The sequence below is a fragment of the Lynx rufus genome, unplaced genomic scaffold (genome assembly GCF_022079265.1).
Source record: "Lynx rufus isolate CCGP_SWC_20201006 ecotype Redwood Valley unplaced genomic scaffold, mLynRuf1.p SCAF_8, whole genome shotgun sequence".
Taxonomy (NCBI): domain Eukaryota; kingdom Metazoa; phylum Chordata; class Mammalia; order Carnivora; family Felidae; genus Lynx; species Lynx rufus.
In genome coordinates this window covers 50544208-50562545 of record NW_025814896.1, presented here as the reverse complement: position 1 = coordinate 50562545, position 18338 = coordinate 50544208, and the positions used below count along the sequence as shown (strand labels likewise).

At 39.8% G+C, this 18338-nt stretch overlaps 1 protein-coding gene across 3 annotated transcripts; it reads left to right on the top strand.

The window, feature by feature from the left end:
* The first annotated feature begins 1477 nt into the window (after positions 1-1477).
* Positions 1478-16054, top strand: NANP (N-acetylneuraminic acid phosphatase). Of its 3 annotated transcripts, none has more exons than XM_047068974.1 (2): positions 1478-1613; positions 14972-16054. In XM_047068974.1, exons 1-2 carry the CDS (start codon positions 1524-1526, stop codon positions 15626-15628), a joined length of 747 nt encoding a protein of 248 aa, XP_046924930.1. In that variant the 5' UTR covers positions 1478-1523; the 3' UTR covers positions 15629-16054. The 3 variants fall into 3 exon arrangements, with proteins under 3 accessions (XP_046924930.1, XP_046924932.1, XP_046924931.1); XM_047068976.1 differs by having other exon boundaries at positions 1487-1538; XM_047068975.1 differs by lacking the exon at positions 1478-1613 and adding an exon at positions 12458-12590.
* Positions 16055-18338: the final 2284 nt, after the last annotated feature.

Below are 18338 nucleotides of genomic sequence, written 5' to 3'. Positions count from 1 at the left end.
AAAATTGTTAGACTCGCCATGCCCATCAACAGGGTAACCGGTCATGTTTTTGAAGAATAAATATCTTTGTTTTCAACAGTAGCAAAGAGAGGTTAACTCTAAAATTCTGCTGAAAACATACAGAAACTGTAATATGCCAGTGCAGAAGAAAAAACTATTAACATAAAGATAAGACAACTGACCTAATTCTACTGAACACCAGCAGCCCAACTGTTAATCATGTATCTCAGGGGTGGGCAAATTTTATCTACAAAGTGCCAGACAGTAAATGGCTGTGCAGGCCATATGGTCTCAGGTATAACTAGTCAACTCTGCTTGCAGGGCAAAAGCAGCAAAAGACTATATATAAATAAATGGTTGCATCCCAATGAAACCATTTACGGACACTAAAGTTTGCAGTTCACATAATTCTCACGTGTCATGAATACTTTTTTGATTTCTTCCAATCACTTTTAGAAATGTAAAAAAAATCTCTGATCAGAGATCCAACAAAATTCTGGTGGCAGATTTTGCCTGCAGCCCTATCTTACCTGATAGACAATTTCTGGTCATTAATGATGACCATATTATCTACATTTCGGTAAAGTTACCCCACAGAGACAATTTAGAAGATTTGAGATTAATTTCAATATCTTTGTTCTGCTAAGAGTAGAAAGCAGTTGTTACTGCCCTTCTGGAGGTTAATAAACTGTTTAGATACCTCAGCCCCTTGCCATACCTGAAAACTATCCATTTATGAAGTACCCAAAAGCCTGGAAATGCAACGGGAAAAGCAATCAACGTGGACAAAACAGCAGACACTACTGAACCCTCGGTCTTTCACGTACAGCCATCAAACAGGGGTCTCAAGGAATCCAAACTACATCTTTCAAAAAGGTACTGGTGAGGGCTCCAGTTCTAACATGGTTACTGGACTCTAGTAGGGTAAATATCACACCTCTGCACCCCCTTCGCATTCCTGCTACTGACGTGACCTGTCCCGTAACCGCAGACTCAGGGTACTAGACACACGCACTCACATCCCAACTTAGAGTTAGCAAACCACCAGCGAAGTTTCGGAATCGCCCGCAGCTCCCCATGCGATAACCCCCCACCCCGTCTAAACGGAAAAGCCACTGCTACTCGGACTCCTTCTCAGGCGCCACGTGGCACAGAAAACCTCCCCAGGGCAGTTATGATATCACCAGGAGGGCAACATGAAAACAGAGATCAGCAGAAAGAGGCTACGAAGGAAACTGCGCCACTAATCTTCCACACTCTGAAGCTGTTCAGATACGACCCGCCCGCTGACAGTGGCACGTTTCGGTCGCTACCAACAGACCGCGATTCCGGACTCTCGCGGTATCTCGCTGTCTCAGACACTCCACTATTGAGACATCTCGCGGGAGTCCCGCCGGCTGCAAGGAATGGTCAGGTGACCTCACGGCTCCGCCCACGTCTTCCGTGCCCGCAGTCCCTCTTCACGCATGCGCGGGTGGCGGTGACAGAGGCGGAGTTGGAACGGTACGCGCGCGGTTGGCGGAATGGTCTTGAACCAGGTACGGGCCGTTTTCTTTGATCTGGACAACACGCTCATCGACACGGCCGGGGCGAGTAGAAAAGGCATGTTGGAGGTAACGTCCCGACTCCCGCGGCCCTCCTCCAGGCAGGGTCAATGCGCCCACCCTGTATCACGCGCTTTCCTGTCCCCTTGGTGTCTTCCCACCCCTGACCTTTCCAGTGCTATCTCCGCCGAAACCGCACCGGGGCCAGGTCATCCCAGAGGCACTGGCTTCTCGTCCTTTGAGGCCCCTGGCCCCATGTCGGAAGGATCGGGAAAGAAAGACGAGTGGGCAGGGGGTGTTGGCTGGTGCTGCTGCCTTCCCTCACTCCCAGCCCCTTGGGTTACCTGCCTGGCTACGCCCAGGTTCTGGGACGCTGGGTTCTTGAAGTTGTTTCCAGTGCTGTGGGACGTGAAAGGATGTCATTAAAACTGCCACGGTGGCAGAGTCGCCCACAAACATGGACGTTCATACCACACTTGGAGACACCTGGCTTCTGGCTTCTTGCCAGGGCAGGTTCGGACCAGCTAGGCGCCATCCTCTCCGCCGTTGACCTCCGGGAGGGTCGTACCCGCACTGAGTGGTCTTCGATGGATCTTTGAGGAGACCCAAGAAGTTACGCAACTGTCAGTGGCGAGTCTGGACTTAATTGACTCCAGAGAATTTTCTCCGCAGGAATTCACCTCCAGTCTCCCTGCTGTGGGTGTGACCCTTAGATATCTGAGGTGACACCCAAACTCCGTGCTTCACAGAGCATTCCTTTCATGAGGCATTGCTCAGCAGCATCCTCTCCATACCCACAAATGTTGTGTCAGACCTTTCCCATGCTTTTCAAGCCCTCTAATCCCCCTTTTCTTTCTAATGCCTTCAGCTCTAAGGAGAAAACCAAGAGTGATCAGATGTGAAAAACCCACTTTCAAAAGCTAATCCTTCCAACCCTGAGTGTTCCAACCTCTTTAGTCTTCATTAGTTAGGTTTTAACTCCCTGGATCTTCATCCTCTTTGTTGGTGCATTCCACTCCTGAATATTCAGGTCTGTCCCACACTTAAAAACATTAAAAAGAATGCCTCCCTTGAATCCTTCTCTCTTCACTGGATGTTACCTATCTCAGTTGACGACCATGTTTTTCAAAAGAAATCTATATACATTATCTCCACATTTTATTTATTACTAAATCTCTTGACATACAGTTTCTGTCTTGCTAATGAAATAGACTTGCCAGGTCATTAGGCACCTCCCAAATTGCCAGAATCAATGGACATTTTAAGTCTGTCTTAATGACTTTACTGAGGCATTCCACACTATTGACTATCCTTTTTATCTTTATACCCTTTACCTTGACCTCAGGGGCATATTTTGTGTTCTTGGCAGGTCAGGCCCAGTATATTGCAATTAAATTCTTGGTTTAGGCCAAATAATGCTATAGGCCAAGAGTTCATGCTTTGAAATCAGGCATTTGGTAAGTGAAATAAGTCAGAGAAAGACACATATATGTTTTCACTCATATGTGGAATTTGAGAAACTTAACAGAAGACAAGGGCGGAAGGAAAGGGGAAAAAATAGTTTCAAACAGAGAGGGAGGAAAACCATAAGAGACTCTTAAACACAGAGAACAAACTGATGGTTTATGGGGGGGAGGGGAAAATGGGTGATGGTCATTGAAGAGGGCACTTGGGATGAACACTGGGTATTGTATGTAAGTGATGAATCATGGGAATCTACTCCTGAAGCCAAGAGCATATCATATATACTGTATGTTAGCTAACTTGACAATAAATTATGTTTAAAATAAATAAATAATAAAATTAGACATTTGAGTTTCAATCACAGCTCTCCCAGTACCTAGCTGAAAGTGCCTGAACAAGTTATGTAACCACTCTAAATCTTAAATTCTTATTTTAAAATTTGAATAATGATCTTAATCCTCAGTATCCTTACCAGGTTTAATTTAAACCTGGAAAGTACATGCCATCCAAATGTTCACTTGATGAATTATACCATCCACCCTGTCACCTAGACTATTGCTGTGGTGGTGTCTCCAAGTTCACTATGTCCAGTTCATCCTTCACATTCCTGCCACAGTGAAATTTCTGAACGAAAGTCAGATTCTATTTCTCCCTAGTCTTTATACCCTCCCTTATACCAGCACTGTATTTTGTTCAAGATATACTTATCAAAGGATATTAACAAGTTTTGTAACTCAGATGCCTACAACTTAATAGCTTCTTAAGAGGGAACAAACTGTTGTAGTCATTCATTTGATGCATGGTAAATATTGAATAAATGATGGATGGATGGATGGATGGATGGATGGATGGATGGATAAATAAAAATCCAGGTTTCCAGACTTGGTTCAGTTGCCACCTCCTTTATAAACATTCTATCAAATGAGCAGAGTTTGTGTGTGCTTTTGACTATAAAAGGAATGCTTTATCACATAAGAATACAGCATCATCCATAAATGTTGGCCTGTTCAGAAGTAATATGTCAGCTTTCATAAATACTCTATTGAAAGGAGAAGGAGAGGAAAGGTCTTAGCCATTGCCTTGGGCTTGGGGAGAAGGAGCCATTTCCCTTTCTGGGAGAGTTCTTTCTTTCCACCCTCTTCAGGCCTGTCCGTGTCACTACCCAAGAGGAAGCTGTCCACAGGAAATTGCAGTTTCTCAGTGAACAGAGCAGAAAAGATTTCTGCATTTGTGAGTTTACTCTCTAGTGGGGATGACTGTGAACATAATACATCAGATGTATATTTATTTATAAGTATGTTCAGAAAAGTGGAGGGGAGAATGAATTGTAATTTTAAATAGGTTGGTCAGATAGGTCACATAGAATAAATGATGTTTGAGGAAAGACTTGAGCTAAAATAGCACAAGAGCTGCTTGAATTGGTAGACTCTATGCAGGCAGTCCTATTTTGTGAGCATGTATTTTTAATTTTTTTTATTAAAAATTGTTTTTGTTTACTTTGAAAGAGAGAAAGAGAGCTGGGGAGGGGCAGAGAGAGAAAGAGAGAATCCCAAGCAGGCTCCACACTGCCAGTGTGGAGCCCTGCATGGGTCTCAAACCCATGACTATGAGATCATAACCTGAGCCGAAATCCAGAGTCAGAGGCTCAACTGACTGAGCCACTCAGGTGCCCTTGTGAGCATATATTCTTAACTCCGTTTTATTTGGAATTCAGCCACTTCATATACTATCCTAGTATTGTAAACTGTTATATAGTTCCCACTCTATCCCTCAGAAAGTGTTTAAATCGCAATCACAATCAGCTAAAAGCTAGTAGTGATGATACTAACTTTAATTCTGGGTCCAGAAAGCAGGAGTAGGATAGAGTCTTCTTTTTGTATTGGTTAAGATGAGTCTTAGAGTTTTGAACTAGAAGTTTGAGTTTATCTTATGACATCAAATTGATCCCCCTCCCCCTTTACTGTCTTAGGGCTCCTTTCTTCATGCCCCTGAGTACTTAATGGGCTTAACTGTGCGCAGAGTCCTTTTCAGGCCAGCCTTACCCCTTGCATAAAATGTCATCACACTTCCAAGTTAGAGATCGTTTTACTCCACCCCCAATTCAATCAAAACTCTCATTTTCTCAGTTGGGGCATTAAGATTGTGTGCACTAGTAATAGCGTGTACTAATTCAACTTAGGTGTTTTTGTTTTATTGAAATATAGTTGACACAATGTTAACATTAGTTTCAGGTATAAAATCTAGTGATTCAATAGGTGTTATTTCTGTTTTAATTAATATTAATGTATAAATGACTGATAAACTTTTCCCCTAATGTGTTAATGTTAAAATGCTACTTGTGATCCCAAGTGAATCTGTAATTACTTGCTGTGTGGAAAAAAAAAAAATGGAAAAGTTAATTCAGAGGATATACTTGGAAGAAATTGCAAAACTTGAAAGTGGTATTCTGTACCTTTAGAAGACTCCATTTTAAGGTAAGCTAATTCTGCTTTTTAAGAGCCCTGAAAACATAAGAAATGAATTGGCAATTACAGTAACAGGAAATGGGATGTTTATGGGGAGCTTTCAGTTTGCTAACTATGAGCTAGCTCCTATTTAAGCTCAAGAACTGTGGACTTCTAGGGGCCTGTGTTCTTTTATTGTGTAGCAATAGGGTTGCTAAAACTTAGTGGCCTTCCATCATAGCTCAAGAGTAATTCAACTGACATGGTTAGAAAAGATGGTGACATTAGTGTGAAAGCTGAAGAAGCTTGGTTTGTTCATTGAAATTAAACTTTGCCTTCATCTAAAATTCTTAGGATTGGTATATTTTTCTTGGACTAATAAGACTTTTCTTAACTCTTGCATTTTTTGATGAACAAAAATAGCCTGAACAATATTTCCTTTCCTTTTTTATTTTTATTTTTTAATTTACATCCAAGTTAGTTAGCATATACTGCAACAATGATTTCAGGAATAGATTCCTTAATGCCCCTTTCCCATTTAGCCTGTCTCCCCTCCTTCAACCCCTCCAACAACCCTCTATTTGTTCTGTATATTTAAGAGTCTCTTCTGTTTTGTTCCCCTCCCTATTTTTGTATTATTTTTGCTTCCCTTACCTTGTGTTCATCTGTCCTCATATGAGTAAAGTCACGTGCTATTTGTCTTTCTCTGACTAATTTCACATAGCATAATACCCTTTACTTCCATCCACGTAGTTGCAGATGATAAGATTTCATTATTTTTGATTGCTGTGTAACACTGCATTGTATATATGTACCATTTCTTCATTATCCATTCATCATTCAATGGAAATTTGGGCTCTTTCCATACTTTGGCTATTGTGTAGTGCTGCTGTAAACATTGGGATGCATGTGCCCCTCCCTTGGATAAATACCTAGTAGTGCAATTGCTGGGTTGTAGGGTAGTTCTATTTTTAATTTTTTGAGGAACCTCCATATTGTTTTCCAGAGTGGCTGCACCAGTTTGCATTCCCACCAGCAGTGCAAAAGAGATCCTTTTTCTCTGCATCCTCACCAACATCTGTTGTTGCCTGAGTTGTGAATGTTAGCCATTCTGACTAGGTGTGAGGTGGTATTTCATTGTGGTTTTGATTAGTATTTCCCTGATGATGAGTGATGTTGAGCATTTCTTCAGGTGTCTGTTGGCCATCTGGATGTCTTCTTTGGAGAAGTGTCTATTCATGTCTTTTGCCCACTTCTTCACTGGCTTACTTGTTTTTTTTTTAATTTTTTTAATGTTTTATGTATTCTTGAGAGAGAGAGCACAATTGGGGGCGGAGGGGGAGAGCAAAAGAGGGACACAGAATCGGAAGCAGGCTTCAGGCTTTGAGCTGTCAGCACAGAGCCTGACATGGGGCTCGAACTCACAAGCCGTGAAATCATGACCTGAACTGAAGTCGGACGCTTTACCGACTGAGCCACCCAGGCGCCCCTGGATTATTTATTTTTGGGGTGTTGAGTTTGATAAGTTCTTTATAGATTTTGGATACTACCCTTTATCTGCTATGTTGTTTGCAAATATCTTCTCCCATTCCGTCACTTGCCTTTTAGTTGATTGTTTCCTTCACTGTGCAGAAGCTTTTTATTTTGATGACGTCCCAAGAATTCATTTTTGCTTTTGTTTCCCTTGCCTCTGGAGACTTGTTAAATATGAAGTTGCTCCAGCTGAAGTCAAAGAGGTTTTTGCCTGCTTTCTCTTCGAGGATTTTAATGCCTTCCTGTCTTACATTGAGGTCTTTCATCCATTTTGAGTTTATTTTTGTGTATGATGTAAGAAAGTGGTCCAGGTTCATTTTTCTCCATGTGACTGTCCAGTTTTCCCAGCACCACTTGCTGAAGACACTGTCTTTATTCCATTGGATATTCTTTCCTACTTTGTCAATTATTAGTTAGCCATATATTCGTTGGTCCATCTCTGGATTTTCTATTCTGTTCCATTGATCTGAGTGTCTGTTTTTGTGCCAGTACCACGCTGTCTTGATGATTACAGCTTTGTAATACAGCTTGAAGCCCGAGATTGTGAAACCTCCAGCTTTGGCTTTCTTTTCCAAGATTGCTTTGGCTATTCAGGGTCTTTTCTGATTGCATACAAATTTTAGGATTGTTTGTTCTAGCTCTGTGAAGAATGCTGGTGTTATTTTGATAGGGATTGCAGTGAATATGTAGATTGCTTTGGGTAGTACAGACTTTTTAACAATATTTGTTCTTCCTATCCAGGAGCATGGGATGTTTTTCCATTTTTTGTGTGTTCTATTTCTTTCATAAGTTTTCAGTAGTTTTCACTGTATAGATTTTTCACCTCTTTGGTTAGATTTATTCGTAGGTATTTTATGGGTTTTGTTGCAATTGTAAATGGGATCAACTCCTTGATTCTCTTTCTGTTGCTTCTTTATTGGTGTATAGGAATGCAACCAATTTCTGTGCATTGATTTTATATCCTGCCACTTTGCTGAATTCATGGATAAGTTCTAGCAGTTTTTTGGTGGAAGCATTTGGGTTTTCCATGTAGAGTATCATGTCATCTGCGAAGAGTGAAAGTTTGACCTCCTCCTGGTTGATTTGGATGCATTTTGCTTCTTTGTGTTGTCTGATTGATGAGGCTATGTTGAGTAACAGTGGTGAGAGTGGACATCCCTGTCTTGTTCCTGATATTAAGGGGAAAGCTCTCATTTTTTCCCCATTGAGGAGGATATTAGCGGTGGGTCTATCATACATGGCTTTTATGATCTTGAGGTATGATCCTTCTATTCCTACTTTCTTGATGGTTTGTATTAAGAAAGGATGCTGTATTTTGTCAAATGCTTTCTCTGCATCTATTGAGAGGATCATGTAGTTCTTGTATTTTCTTTTATTCATGTGATGTATCACATTGGTTGTTTTGTGGGTATTGAACCAGCCCTGCATCCCAAGTATAAATCCCACTTGGTCGTAGTGAATAATTTTTTTAATGTATTGGATCTGGTTGACAAGTATCTTGTTGAGTATTTTTGCATCCATGTTCATCAGGGAAATTGGTCTATAGTTCTCCTTTTTAATAGGGTCTCTGTCTGGCTTTGGAATCAAGGTAATGCTGGCTTCATAGAAAGAGTTTAGAAGTTTTCCTTCCATTTCTATTTTTTGGAACACCTTCAAGAGAATAGGTTTTAACTCTTCCTTAAATGTTTGGTAAAATTCCCGTGGAAAGCCGTCTGGCGCTGGACTCTTGTTTTGGGGGAGACTTTTGTTTACTAGTTCTATTTCTTTACTGGTTATGGGTCTGTTCAAATTTTCTGTTCCTGTTTCAGTTTTAGTAGTTTATATGTTTCTAGGAATTTATCCATTTCTTCTAGATTGCCCATTTTATTGGCGTATAATTGCTCATAATATTCTCTTATTATTGTTTGTATTTCTGCTCTGTTGATTGTGATCTCACCTCTTTCATTCTTGGTTTTATTTATTTGGGTCCTTTCCTTTTTCTTTTTGAAACAAACTGGCTAGGGGTTTATCAATTTTGTTAAATCTTTCAAAGAACCAGCTTCTGGTTTCATTGATCTGTTCTACTCTTTCATTTTGGGTTTGATAGTATTAATTTCTGCTCTGATCTTTATTATTTCCTGTCTTCTGCTGGTTTGGGGTTTTATTTGCTGTTCTTTTTCCAGCTCTGTAAGGTGTAAGGTTAGGTTGTGTATCTGAGACCTTTCTTCCTTCCTAGGAAGGCCTGAATTGCTATATAGTTCCCTCTTATGACCGCTTTTGCTGCGTCCCAGAGGTTTGGGGCTCTGGTGTTATCATTTTAATTGGCTTCCGTGTACTTTTTAATTTCCTCTTTAACTTGGTTAGCCCATTCATTCTTCAGTAAGATGTTCTTTTGTCTCCAAGTATTGGTTACCTTTCCACATTTTTTCTTGTAGTTGATTTTGAGTTTCATAGTATTGTGGTCTGAAAATATGCACGGTATGATCTCAATCTTTTTGCACTTGCTGAGGGCTGATTTGTGTCCCAGTATGTGGTCTATTCGGGAGAACGTTCCTTGTGCACTGGAGAAGAATGTATATTCTGCTGCTTTAGGATGAAATGTTCTGAATATATCTGTTAAGTCCATCTGGTCCAGTGTGTCATTCAAAGCCATTGTTTCCTTGTTGATTTTTTTTTAATTTCTTTTTAACATTTATTTATTTTTGAGACAGAAAGAGACAGAGCATGAACGGGGGAGGGTCAGAGAGAGAGGGAGACACAGAATCTGAAACAGGCTCCAGGCTCTGAGCTGTCAGCACAGAGCCTGATGCGAGGCTCGAACTCACGGACCGCAAGATCATGACCTGAGCCAAAGTCGGACGCCCAACGGACTGAGCCACCCAGGCACCCCTCCTTGTTGATTTTTTGATTAGATGATCAAATGATCATTGCTGTGAGTGGGGTGTTAAAGTCTCCTACTATTATGGTATTACTATCGATGAGTTTCTTTATGTTTGTAATTTATTTGGGTGTTTCCACATTTGGCACATAAATGTTTACAATTGTTAGGTCTTCTTGGTGGATAGACCCCTTGATTTTGATATAATGCCCTTCTGCATCTCTTGATACAGTCTTTATTTTAAAGTCTAGATTGTCTGCCATATAAGTATGGCTACTCTGGCTTTCTTTTGTCAACCATTAGCATGATGGATTGTTCTCTATCCCCTTATTTTCAATCTGAAGGTGTCTTTAGGTCTAAAGTGGGTCTCTTGTAAACAGCATATAGATGGATCTTGTTTTCTTATCCATTCTGTTACCCTATGTCTTTTGATTGTAACATTGAGTCCATTGACATTTAGAGTGGATACTGAAAGATATGAATTTATTGCCATTATGATGCTTGTAGAGTTGGAGTTTCTGGTGGTGTTCATTGGTCCTTTCGATTCTTTGTTGCTTTTGGTGTGTATACGCACACACGCACATACACAGAGAGAGAGAGAGAGAGAGAAAGAGAGATGTTTCTTCCCTCAAAGAATCCCCCTTAAAATTTCCTGCAGGGCTGGTTTAGTGGCCACAAACTCCTTTAATTTTTGTTTGGGAAACTTTTTATCTCTCCTATTTTGAATGACAGGCTTGCTTGATAAAGAATCCTTGGCTGCATATTTTTCTGATTCAGCACATTGAATATATCCTGCCACTCCATTCTGGCCTGCTAAGTTTCTGTGGATAGATCTGCTGCAAACCTGATCTGTCTTCCCTTGTAGGTTAAGGACTTTTTTCCCTTGCTGCTTTCATGATTCTTTCCTTACCTGAGTATTTTGTGAAGTTAACTATGATATGCCTTGTTGATGGTCAGTTTTTGTTGAATCTAATGGGAGTCCTCTGTGCTTCCTGGATTTTGATGTCTGTGTCTTTCCCCAGATTAGGAATGTTTTCAGCTATGATTTGCTCACATAACCCTTCTGCCCCTTTTTCTCTTTCTTCATCTTCTGGGACCCCTATGATTCTGATGTTGTTCCTTTTTAATGAGTCATTGATTTTTCTAATTCTTAAATCATGCTCTTTTGCTTAATCTCCCTCTTTTTTCTTCTTCATTATTCTCCATAAATTTGTCCTCTGTATCGCTGATTCGCTGCTCTGCCTCATCCAACCTTGCTGCCATGGCATACATTCGAGATTGCAGCTCAGTTATAGCATTGTTTATTTCATCCTGACTAGCTTTTACTTCTTTTATCTCTGCAGAAAGGGATTCTAATCTATTTTCAACCCCAGCAAGTATTATTATCGTGATTCTAAATTTTGGTTCAGACATCTTGCTTGTATCATTGTTGATTAAGTCCGTGGCTGTCATTTCTTCCTGTTCTTTTTTTTTTTTTTTTTTGGATGAATTCCTTTGTTTCATCATTTTGAAGGAAGAAAATGAATTAATAAGGTAAAAAAAACTGAAATTAAAAAATTAAAACCAACACACACACATAAAATCAAATATATGATGTTAGATTCTAGGTTTGTTTTTTTGGTTATTGAAAGGAGCTTGACAGATTAAAGAAAAAATGGAAAGATAATAAAAGGAAAAAAAGGAAAATGTTTGAAAACTTGAAAAATGAATACAATGAAATAGAATAAAATGAAATGATGGAAGTAAAATAGAATTTGAAAATTTTCAAAAAGTAAAAAAAATAGAAAAAATTTAAAGAGATATTTTTAACAAAAATTGAAAATGAGAATAAATGTTTTCTCTTTCTGTATTGAACAATAAGAAAAGAAAAAAAATAATTGAATAGATGGACCAGTGAACAGACCGAAATACGATTGAAATTACATCGATTTCCGCTAGAAGTTCAACTATGAAGCACTTTATAGTCTGTAAAGTAAGCAGGCAGAGAGATTTGTGGTGTTCCTGAAGAGCAAGGTTGGCCCAGTTGGGTGGGGCTTAGTGTAATGTCTCCATTCTCCACTAGATGGCGCTTCTTAGCTTACTGGGGTGGATTGTTGTGGCATGTGTAGGGGTGTATGCACCTGTGCAGGAGGGGTAAAATGGTATCACCCAGCTCCCTAGTGTCTAGTATCAGAACTCTGTTCTCCCCGATCAGCAATCGGGCACCTGTCCTTTGTCTCCAGTCCATCCATTCCCGCTTTTACACTGTCTGTGACCAAACTGTCAGGTTGCCAGGCCAGCATCTCCCTCCTGAGTTTTATCTTAGATGCGGCTGTGTTATGCATCTCACTTCTGAGGGACTGTGGCTTTGACCTGTTATGACTCTATAGAGGAGAGTCTTACCGACCAATGGCCTGGTGCCCACCTGCCCCCAGTAATATTTGCAGAACTATGCTCCTGCCTTTGCCCAAAGACTGTGGTTGGGTGCCAACCCACCCCAGAAAATTTTCACAATCATGTAGCAGCAGTGTTTCAGGGATTATGGTAAATCACAACACACATCTGGCACCCAGGTTCCCACTTAATGTCCTTGTTCCAGCACCAGCAAATGTGGTTGTTCTTCAGGATCCGCTGGGACCTTTGCCTGTGGGGTGGCCACACTGCCTCTACCAAATGTCCTCCCAGCAGGGAAACCACCTCTCCCCATGTGGGCCAAGGACCTCACTTTCTACCCCTGGTGATTTGCCCTTCTCACCAGAGCACCACCAGGTATCTAGCTGTGGAGTTTCAGGCTCTGTGCTCCCCCTGTTTATAGAGTCTTAATGGAATTTAAACCCTCTCCTTTCTCCTTTCTCCCTTTTTTTGTTAAGTCCCTTGCTAACTCTTTCTTTTCTCTCTAGCTGCTTTCGGGCAGGGAGGGGTTGCTCTCCTCCCATCTCCGTCCTCTCTCCACAAGCAAAACAGCTCCCTGCCCTCTGCAGCTTCTCTCTCCCCCAGTTCACCTCTCTGCGCAACGTGCCTGCTGAGTTCTGTGGTTCAGGTTGTGCAAATTGTTGTGTTAATCCTCAGATTAGTTTTCTAGGTGTGCAGGATGGTTTAGTTTTGATATGGCTGTATTTTAGGGATGAGAGACGCAAAAAAAACTTCCATGCTATTCCGCCATCTTGCCCCTCACACTATTTCCTTTACTTTTGATGTGAATCTTATACTCTGAAGGAAGAAGGATGTGTTTATTAATCTCTTTCCCCTTTTCAGTAGGTGAATTGTGAATTCAGTCTTGTGAGTAGCATACTACTTGTTCCCTATGTAGTTTAGGGCAACACATTTAAACTTGTTTGACCACTTTGGTCCAACAACAGATAACTTTGTTCCCAGTTATGTGCCTTGAACTCATCATTCAAAGATCCAAAAATGTCTTGGCGTTGTCATCTTTCCCCAGATGTCCCTAAGACAGGGACTTCAGATGAAGGTAATCCATTTGGGAGGTGATCCTTGGAAGTACTCTAGGAGAGTGGTGGAATCATACAAAGAAGGAAAGTTTAAATGAGCAGGTTACTGGTGTGAACAGCTAGGGAACTCTGGGACACAGCATGAAGAGAACATGCTTCAATTGTCCTTTCCAAGGGACAAGAAAGCAGAGATATTTATCTACATTTTCTGCCCCTCATTGGTTGAGGCCTTTTCCCAGGGTACCACTTCCACCCTAGCCTATGTGCATGGGTGCTCCTGTGGTCAAATAAAGCTCTTAAACAGAGAAGTCTACCTAATCACAGTATGAAGGTATAGGCATTATGGGAATACTGCATACCAAGGGGATTTGGGTAGCCTCTGCCCCAGCCTGAGATTGAAGGCCTTTCACAAACAGTTGCAAATAGCCTCTCCAGCCCCATATCTTACTATCCTCCCTCACACGCCTTGAATTTCATCTTGAACTCTGCTTCTCACCTTTCCCAGTTCTCAAAATTCTAAGCTCTGCATCTTTGTTCATGCTCTTCTTTCTGTCTAGAATGATTTTATCCTCCCGTGCCCATCTTATTGGCTTGTTAACACCTTGGTTTAAATGTTATCTTCTCTGCCAAGCCTTAACCAATAACCCTGTGGAATGACTTGCTTCTTGAATTTTATTTCCATTGTTATTTACATGACTGTCATGGCACTCAAGCCAGCATTTATGGTGGTTACATACCTGCTTATTTTCCCCACCAGATCATGTCATAAGGACAACAGATCCAGTCTCTACTGCCTAATACAATAGTATAAAGGCAAGCATGTGTGCTTTGGAAGTAGGCAAGTTTGGATTTAAATCCCAACTTGGGCAAGTTACTTAACAGTTCTGAACTTCCATTTCTTCATTTCAAAAACACTTGCAGAGTTGTGGAAAAGGTTAGAAATGATGTATGTGAGCATTGGGTCTTAGTAAATGTTAGAAGACAGGCCAAATAGAAAAGAATCTAATGCAATAAAAGCTAAGATAAAAAGATGTGGAACATGAGCGAGAGCATGTAATTCTAATGGGGGATTCAGAACCAGTGTAACAGAGTGTGACTCAGAACTTGTTGAAGATTTTTATCTGGAGAACTAGGTTTGGACAAAGCACTGGGTCATTAAATGGCTGAAATCACAGAACATGCTTGATTACATTAGAACTGAATATATGTTTCTAAAAGAACAGAATTAGGTTCCATTTTATATGGTGGTCAATTTAGGCCTTCACAACATAAAATGGACATAGATAAGAAAAGGTTGGATGAACCAGCATTATTTTTGGAAGAGTCTAAATAATGGTTTTGAGGAATTTAAAATGTTTTTACTGAATATAAATATAAGTTTTCTTTCTATTTCTACATAACCAGAATAAAAGATGGTAGACTGCCAAATGAAGGGTTGTTATGAGCTATCTATGAAGACACTTCTTAGAATAGAAATCGGTTAAATATATGAATGAGTTCTGTAGAGAGAGGTTGGGAGATCTTCACTCTGGTATTCTCTATATTTTTATATTCCTACTACAAATGGTGTGCTAATACAGCTGCCTTAAGGCAGACATATGGAGTTAGAATCTCTGCTCTGAGATTTTAGGAGTGTGGCTTCTCAGGGCATGACTATTAAAGACCTGAAGTGTGCTAATAGACCTATTTTCTTTTATTTAGGTGATAAAGCTCTTACAATCAAAATACCATTACAAAGAAGAGGCTAAAACCATCTGTGACAAAGTGCAAGTTAAACTCAGCAAGGAATGTTTTCATCCTTCCAGTACTTGCATTACTGATCTCAGGACTTTACATTGGGAAGAAGCAATCCAGGAAACGAAGGGTGGTGCAGCCAATAGGATATTGGCTGAAGAATGTTATTTCCTGTGGAAATCTACACGTTTACAGCATATGATACTAGCAGAAGATGTCAAAGCCATGCTCACTGAACTTCGAAAGGAGGTCCGCCTACTTTTACTGACAAATGGAGACTGCCAGACCCAAAGGGAGAAGATCGAGGCTTGTGCCTGCCAGTCCTATTTTGATGCTATCGTTGTAGGTGGAGAGCAGAAGGAAGAGAAACCATCACCTTCCATATTTTATTACTGCTGTAGTCTCCTTGGAGTACAGCCTGGGGACTGTGTGATGGTTGGTGACACACTAGAAACTGATATACAAGGAGGTCTTAATGCAGGGCTAAAAGCAACAGTCTGGATAAATAAAAATGGAATAATGCCACTGAAGTCATCCCCCATGCCACATTATATAATTTCTTCTGTGCTAGAGTTACCTGCTGTCTTACAAAGTATAGACTGCACAGTCAATATGTCAGCTTAAAGCACATAAAAGGACATGATTATGTATTTTAGGGTAAAATTACAGGGTTTGAACTAAGAAAAGTTAAGGCATTCCATATATTATGACCCAGTTCTAAGAATAATTTTACTTATGATTCAGTGGCCAGCCAACCATTGACTGGTATTTATATCTGGAAATCCAGAGTACATTAATTAATACAAGTTATTTTTAGTAGGATAATCCAGAAAACTTGAGGAAATATATTATTTGTTAAATCTGTAACTTGAGGTTTTTAAAGAATTATTTTATTAATCTTTTAATATCTTGGATCCATGAAGATACCAGGCAAGATAGCTTATACTGGATTCACAAATACAGGTTTTATGTTCTGTCTTAAAAATAGATATATTTTAGGGGCGCCTGGATGGCTCAGTCGGTTAAGTGTCTGATTTTGGCCCAGGTCATGATCTCATGGTTTGTGGGTTCAAGCCCCACGTTGGGTTCTTAGCTGACAGCTCAGAGCCTGGAGCCTGCTTCGGATTCTGTCTCCCTCTCTCTCTGCCCCTCCCCGACTTGTGTTCTGTCTCTCTCTCAAAAATAAACATTAATTAAAAATAAAAATGTTTAAAAAAGATATATTTTAAAAATAGATATTCCAGAAAAGATATATCAGAGATTTATTAGAATAATCAGATCTGGTTAATAGTAAATAGTACTAAGTCACATGCCAATTAAGGTATTCTGTAGTGAAATTATTTTGCATATTTTTTTAAACATATGCCATATTTTTGCCTACTTTGAATTACATTCTTTTATGAATCTAATTTTTCTGCATGACCTTTTTCTGGGGGTTGGGGGGGGTACAATTTTCCTATGGTGTATACACAACAGATTCCTCCAGTAAAAAAGCTGTTAAAATCAGCATGTGGTGCTCCTTCTCTGACATTTTCACATCTTTCCAGAGTGTACTTATAGGTTCTTATTGTCTTTACCTCTTACAGAAGTATTTTTACAATCTTTTCCCAGGTACACAGTGGGTTAAGGGGACTAGGCTGTCTTGCTGAGGATAAGTACAAACCACAGGGTACCAAGTCATTTTCCTTCTGTGGATACTTCAGAGGGGGATTGTCTTGGTGCAGCCTAACCACGCAGCTCTCCCATGAATTCTTTACTGGCCTGAACAGTTTCACCCATATGATGAAATCTAAGAGAAAATTATGTTTTGCTATAAGATATTTCCAGGGTGTCATTTTAATATAACTTAAGGGGCTCTGGGTGTTAACCATCTGCCTTAAGTCTCCTGTTTTTCAAATTCTAGGAAATATATCCTTGTTTCACAATTTTTATATCGAATTCATTGTTCACTTTGGGCTTATTAATTAAGGATTAAGGCATCTTGCAACTAGAAAACTTTTTCTAGGCCATTAAGCTAGACTGTCTCATGACTTCAATCAAACTTGGAGTAAAATGGTTAATTAAGGAAAAAAGAAAGAATGATTTAGGTTGGTTTTTCATAGGTTTTTGTTTTAACCTTTATATAAGAAGCTACTAACGTAAAATATTAGACTTTTAGGATATGTATAACTATACATACAACTATAGTTATACATATCCTCATTTAAATATCCTATGATTATGATACTTAGACTCTAGATTATGCCTATCTGTAACTATTTCTTTAGCCAATCATTTTCTGTCTACTGCCAAGAACAGGATTCTCTGCCATTGTGCAAGTGTCCTGTTGTGTTTACTTCTCACTCTTAATTTTTAAAACTGATTGTGCCCTTGACTGTCCCATGGTGTTGTTGCTATGAAGCTGAACAATAGTGAACAGGGTATGTTTGTGTATAGTTCCATGTGACCTTGATTATATTTTAGCTATTTAAAAAATATTAAATTGGAGGATCTTGACAGAAAAATAACTATATGCATGATTTCTCTAATAGATTGATGTGCAATGCTGAGGGTTTGTCCTTTTAGCTCTCCCACAGAATGGATGTAGGCAGTGTCACATTCATTATGCTAACTGGAGAAGATTCATTGCTTCTAGATTATAGTGACAGAACTCAGCAAGATAGTTTCTAGGATGTCAAGTGAGCAGTTCTTCAGCAAAAGTTATGGAGGAGAGGGGGAATTAAAAGATTATTTCCTTGTCCTCCCTGTGATTTCTGTACAGTGCACTAATGCAGTATTGCATTCCATTTGCACCCTTCCATAGGGAAAGACCTGGTAGTTTTCTGCCTTCTGAATGGAATATTACAAAAGATATTAAGGAATCTTGGAGTAGACCTATGATTTTATTAACAATGTTTCTATTTTAGAATAATGTTCCTCAAGATTAAAAAAAATAATGTAACAGGGGCACCTGGGTGGCTTAGTTAAGTGACTTCATCTCAGGTCATGATCTTGCGGTTCCTGAGCTTAAGCCCTGCACTGGGCTGTGTGCTAACAACTAGGAGCCTGGAGCCCACTTCAGGTTGTGTCTCCCTCCCCCTCTGCCCCTTCCCCACTTGCGCTCTCTCTTTCTCTCTCAAAAGTAAATAAACATTTTTTTAAAAATCCCTTATTTAAAAAAATGATGTAACAATAGTGTCCTGTCATCTTTTTTTTTTTTTTCAGTTTCTTCAAAGTGGTATGTTCTACAAAGCCCTAAATTCTCAATTGTCTAGAGTCTCTCCCAAGCACTAAGTTATATAGGAAGGCCAAGAGTAGACACAAATGGACACTGCACCTGGATACTAACAGAAAG

What these genes read in the sequence shown, in the direction of transcription:
- NANP (XM_047068975.1), top strand. Translation starts at nt 12,495, where the DNA reads ATGTCCTCCCAGCAGGGAAACCACCTCTCCCCATGTGGGCCAAGGACC. An exon ending in TCTCACCAGAGCACCACCAG is followed by an intron (nt 12,591 to 14,971) that starts GTATCTAGCTGT and finishes TCTTTTATTTAG; the next exon opens with GTGATAAAGCTCTTACAATC.